This window comes from Varroa jacobsoni, unplaced genomic scaffold (assembly GCF_002532875.2).
Source record: "Varroa jacobsoni isolate VJ856 unplaced genomic scaffold, vjacob_1.0 scaffold_936, whole genome shotgun sequence".
NCBI lineage: Eukaryota > Metazoa > Arthropoda > Arachnida > Mesostigmata > Varroidae > Varroa > Varroa jacobsoni.
In genome coordinates this window covers 119,862-125,818 of record NW_019213838.1, presented here as the reverse complement: position 1 = coordinate 125,818, position 5,957 = coordinate 119,862, and the positions used below count along the sequence as shown (strand labels likewise).

The window sequence follows — 5,957 nt, the reverse complement described above, 5'->3', positions numbered from 1 at the left end:
GCAGCAGGATCGATTCGAACTAGATCTCATTCATGACATCATGGAACACAAAGTTTGTCGCTAATTCCACATTTAGTTCTAGGAAAAATACTGAAATTATCCTCTATATATATATATATATATATATATATGTGTATATATAATAAGTCAATTGATATATTGCAGGACACTGAAACACTATAACCAGGCTTCTTTTTGTCTGCCTAATTCTTCGTACGGCAGAGACACAGAAGTCCCAGAATCAAGTCTTACGTGTGAAGTAGTGAACTGGTTACCGTATCAGTTAGTTACTTTATATTCGATAAATGTAAACGAACTTCTAATTTGTGCGGGTCAACCATGGATGTCTGCAATCTGTATGTATACTACTTAAGTCGTTTCTTATTTCTTGTAGATCAAATAAGAAATAATACTTTTAAATATATAACGAGCATTGCTTATGGCAATCAATAGAAATTTATCACTATATAAAAATAGTCGCCTAGGTTCAATTCCAAGTGCATTCAATACCGGTATCAAAAGTAGCTTCTTCTGCACTCGGCTTCCCAGTAGAGTATCAAATAAATTAGGGTGATAAGTCCTTGACAAAGATGGCAATTTGTCGAAATACGTTAATGTATTTGCTTTTTAGGATCTAACGAAATATGTAGAAAGGGACCGACGAGGCCTGTCGTACATCTAACAATATGTTTACTACGTTAAAATAGACTACACTGCGTCGTAACGTGATAGGACTTATTAATATAATAGTAACTTGACGTTCCTACTCCTTTTTTATTATTATAAACGTTACATAAAAGAAAAAATAAAATGATTGACCACACCCTTTACTACCTACAGCGTCGTCCTCACTGCGGCTTGTCCACATGCGATGTAATTTAAATAATTCTCCACGTTCGTCGTGTCTACGCTGATGAAGCTATCATTTGTAGTAGCGATGAACTTTGTTTCTCTGGTCTTAAACGTAAAAGGTTACCGCTAAAATGACTGAAATTTCGTATCTAATACGCGATAACTATTAAAACTCATAGATTAGAATAAATAAAAATGTACTCTTAAGTGTACTCGTGAAATCTGTCATTTAATGATTGTTCAGTGCATGCGAACGATGCTCTTGTGCAGTCGTAACCAACAAACCAGAGATGGCATTGTTTTGGCAGTAAATAGTACTTTTACTGGGCGACAAGCAAGCAGGCCTGTTTACCAACAACGGGTGCCGTAAGACTACTTTGGACCGGTTGTTCATACTGCTGCTTTTGTAAACCTACGCATGTAACGCGGTAGGACAAGCATGGCACCACGTGAAACCGTTAATTATTTCGCCGAAGTTTTTTTTTTGTCAAATTCGACGCAGCAACAACGACTGGACAGTTCCGCGCTTCATTGTCCGTAACGTTTTTACTGAAAATTAGAAAATGTTTCTGACGTAACGTTATTATTACGCGGTGTACCCAAGTGATTAGGTTGTACAACGTCACTCTCTGCGATAGCTTATCCCAGGTCTACAACCAGCAGCTGATGAATACGAAACGTTTACGGGCAAGTGTCGAGATAGTACAAAGTAAGCCTTGAGAAAATAGCTTGTGACAGCTGGATATTAATGAACACCTACTTTTCCGGGCTGATCTGGAAGAAGTTATGTGCTGGTTCAAATGAAATCAGCTGGCCTGAAAGCAGTAACGGTGTAGGTGGGACGAGAAACAGACGAAACGATTGGTTTATCGTAGTTCTTTCCTCTGATCATCGATCAAGGACTATGACTTTATTTAAAATCGAGGAACAACCTATTGACATAACATTGTGCCTAAAGTGGTTATGCTGCATGGAACAGGCTAACGAAACCGGGTAGAATCGTCGTACCAAACATAACCATAGAACTCTGCTTTGAATACGCGATGCGCAGAGAGGCCTAGTAAATGACTGAAAAATTACGGTGAGAAAAAGAAGGCTACCTTTTTGAAACTTTAACATAAATGTTTTTTTTGCCGATAAAAAGTAGAGCTTCAAGGTTATTAACAACTTATATTCTTAATGTTTCCTTAGATCATGCTCAAAGCAACCGAAACTTAATAGTGCTCAGTGCAATTGCTAGTTATACACTTCTCTAAATCGCCATAGATACTGCTACTGCGCATTTGATGACCTTGAATAATATCCATACTACTTTCAATTTCAACTTTTCCGTATAAGGACTTCGACTATATGTCCTAAGGGTTTGGTAGACTCCTCCGCTTGATCAGGCAACTCAACACGCACCCAAAGATCGCAAAGACCCAGTTTCTCACCAGTCAGTCAATCAGCTATAGAAAAGTGATCAGGTGACATGTTGGAATGCAATATCTACTTTACTCGTTGCCATTTTTCTAGGATCGTATGGGTTCTTTCGGTGGGTAAGAAATGCATATATAGATATTGTAGTCACAGGTTGAGTAGCAGAGATTATATTTCCGTCAACAATTTTTAACAAAAATTATATCTTTTTTTTTATAAAAACCATCTAATTTCCCGTTAGAACTTATTTCTAATTGTTTTCTACTTCAACAATGTAAAATTATTAATCAATTTGGTTAATTGTATGTGGAGTATCATGGCTATAGCAAACGTTAGATTTGAGATTTAAATCGTGCAAAAATAGTTAGCTCCGATTCTAGGGAGAGAGATTAAGTTAAGGAAATGTCTTTCCGAATCATACGACTCTATTTGAATAGAGTTGTTTACAGCAGTCCTTGCTGTCCACTGAAAATTCATTGTAATTTGGGTATTTTTATTCGATGTGGAGCTCCCAGTCTAAAACAAAAGCTCTTATGTGGCCGTACAAATAGAAAGCAATTTCCACTTTGAACCAGAAGATCGATTAGTATCCTTACCCTATGTACCTAAAGCCTGACAGTATAGCTATCAGAAACTACCTTAGCCTAACGACCCTTCTGAAAAACAATTAACTGAATTCACAAGCAGATTTAAAAAAAAATTTATTAACTTTTCTTTCTACTTTTTTATTTGAATTTTAAGAACTTTTATTTGCGTAACATAGAAATCGTCTTCTTTTTGCGTACTGGTCTAATACCCCGTACTCTTCTCGTATCCCGTTATCCGTGTGCGATGTAAAGGCCTGAACAACTTTGTGTGACAGCTTAGAAACATGGGCCTATTCTCCGAATAACTAGAATAGCTAAAGCTATCATCGTGTACAATGATATCTGTCGCGGAAATATTTTTTAGGAAACTAATTAGATTGTTAATAATTAACGACTGATTCCAATGTTGCTTTTTTTTTTGCTATTTCTAGATAAATAGAAAGCTGCATAAAGAAAGAGCTTTCTCGGTTCAATGAGCTGAAAAATGAGGGCTTGTAACATCAACTAATCTATTCAGCATTGCTCGTCAATACTTAGTTTGAAAATTGTATATATTGTCGGAAGAAAATTCGTTTATGCGAAATCTATGAAATTTTTGTTCTTTTGTTTGAACAGACCGTACCGGCATTTCGCAACCTTATTATTATTCAGGGCATTTTCCTTCTAATTGTCGGACGAAAGATTCTTCATCCATCTGAGGTAATCGTCAACGTTGGTCAAGGTATGATCATGCAGGTACGTACCGCCGTTATCTATATAACAGGTACAATAAATTCGACAATTATTACCTACTATTCAAAATACCTTTAAACCATTTTCACACAGAGCTGACATAAGGTCAACGATGATAACCATCGCTTTTAATCTGTCAGTACATCTCGTTCGAAGTAATTTGTATTATATAGGAAACACACAAAACTTCTTATAAAACGCAGTAACTAAATAGGACAAAATAACTCTTATGATGCCCTTCGTGTAACCTATCTTAAAAAAGACAGTATGGACACAGTTGTAAATTATTTTTTTACAACTGTGTCCATACTGAGAACGGATTTTACGTTCGAAAGGAGAACGATGTTCGGGGCAAAATTGGTACCACAACGATGTAATCTTAAAACAAGATTCGATGCGCGTATTAGCGTTAACAGGTCTCTTCTTCGAATTTCCCTGGAGCTAAATCGATTATATACGTTGGAAAAACGACACCAGCTGTTCTTAAATTTTTAAAGAAAGAACATTATATAACATTGTTTTGATGAATTGTGGTCTACTTTTGTTTACTATTTGAAATGAACAGTACAAAGGCCTTGAGCCCTCCTCTTGAGACAGATCTTATAAAAAAGCACACGCAGGGTGTTCAAATAGAGTCAACTTAAACTTATTCATATTGCTGGAGTGAAATTGTACTTAAGGAGACGTTATTTATTGTTGTACGATTCATAGGTCATACGACTTATCGTCGGTCTTGGTGAATTCTACCTGTATGACCAGGTAAATATCTACACAGCGAAACAACGTGTAAAAGATGCCCTTTAGTTACTTTTGCATAAATGACCGATGAATACCATATTTTTTTTCTCACTGCCATTGTCACTGCTTATTTCCTTTTTAGTTAATGAATTAAATTGCGAATATGTAATCTTCTTCAACGAACTTAGCAGAGCTTGATTCACTTTGAAGAAGCCGGCAAAGATTCTCATTAGCTTCACAGTCTTTTGCGTGTTTTTTATATTGTAAACATTGTGAGGAAAACATTTCTGAAATTATTTCCCTATGATTTTACTGAATCCGTTTGTATTGAGCCTCCCCGTAGTCATTTTGCCTGGCTGGACTATCGTTTGTTCTAATAAACGAAGCGAACATTTAACATTAATCATACCTAAGTGCACTACAAGGAATGCCTCTGCTGTTTAGAATGAAATGTGAACGTTAGGTATTCACACATAATCAAGTAACACAGAATTATGTTAAAATGACACAGGTTTACAATAGGTGGCATTGGATCGATGCGTCACGTTGGGACCAGTGGGACACTTGGATATTTGGAGCAATTTTCTTCGATTTGTGTTTCTACGTCTTCCACAGAATGGGACACGGTAAGATAAGAGTGCCACTGCCACTGCAATAATATGGGTTACCGAAAAGTTGTTTAGTTGACTGGAGAGATCGTTGCTGCTCACCTGTCGGTCTTGCTTGGCTTTAATTAATCATAGTTTTCTGCAAATCGGCCGACAGACCACCCCGAGGAACATTTTTTACATCAGAACCATGTTTGAACCATTTCTTCCATTAACTATTTAGCACGAATATATACGTGCAGTCGATAAATAGCTGTGCTATCTCACTCCCAAGTCAAAAGAAATTATTCTTCATCTGTAAACGCCTCTTAAAAAAACTGCTGATCTTTCTTTCCGGGGCTTCGTTACGCCGCAGAGGTGCATTTGTTCTGGGCGATGCATCAGGTACATCATTCATCAGAGGAGTACAACTTATCAGTATCACTTCGACTATCCCACTTTCATGACTTCGTACACTTCGGCCTTATCTACGTGCCACTCGCGCTCTTTGGCGTACCTACGAAAGTGTGCTTCATTCATAAAACATTGAATTTGCTATTTCAGTTCTGGTTACACAGCGAAGTGAGTAAATAAGTAATGGAATGGTTTACAAATTCAACTGGTTTTGCCAAATCATTCTAAAACCCTAACCTTCCCTTACCAGGCTTGTTATTAACGTTGATTAAATAAAACTGCCTCCAACATATATATGATAGGGTGTACCATAAAAGTGCTTTATTGTGTTTGTCTAGTTTTAAATAGTAACAATGCATATGCAAGATTATTTGCTTACGTATATTTGATTCCTAATTAATTCTGGTCCTAGTACTGCCCGAAACTCGGCCCAATAGAATGGATTTTCATCACCCCAAGTCACCACCGTGTTCATCATGGTAAGTTTCGAAGCCAATATGTTACAGGAATTTTTCTATACACTGTATTTGGATTATTAGTACGCGCGTATCCACACCCGCATGGATTTATTGTCTAAGAGGACCATTTTTGGAGGATAATTTTATACATTGAAATCATTTAACGTGAA

General features: G+C 36.8%; 1 protein-coding gene across 5 annotated transcripts in view; it reads left to right on the top strand.

Annotated features, from left to right (window-relative positions):
* LOC111265131 (alkylglycerol monooxygenase) overlaps window positions 1-5,957 on the top strand; it is a 15,640-nt gene that overhangs the window by 4,108 nt on the left and 5,575 nt on the right. For 3 of the 5 annotated variants that reach the window (XM_022841538.2, XM_022841537.2, XM_022841539.2), the window contains 5 exons: window positions 3,474-3,593; window positions 4,302-4,349; window positions 4,840-4,954; window positions 5,292-5,497; window positions 5,742-5,808. In XM_022841538.2, coding sequence (XP_022697273.1) covers window positions 3,474-3,593; window positions 4,302-4,349; window positions 4,840-4,954; window positions 5,292-5,497; window positions 5,742-5,808 — 556 coding nt within the window. Of the gene's footprint in view, window positions 1-179; window positions 357-1,233; window positions 1,934-3,473; window positions 3,594-4,301; window positions 4,350-4,839; window positions 4,955-5,291; window positions 5,498-5,741; window positions 5,809-5,957 lie in introns of those variants that run through there. The other 2 variants (XM_022841540.2, XM_022841542.2) reach the window with 2 other exon arrangements.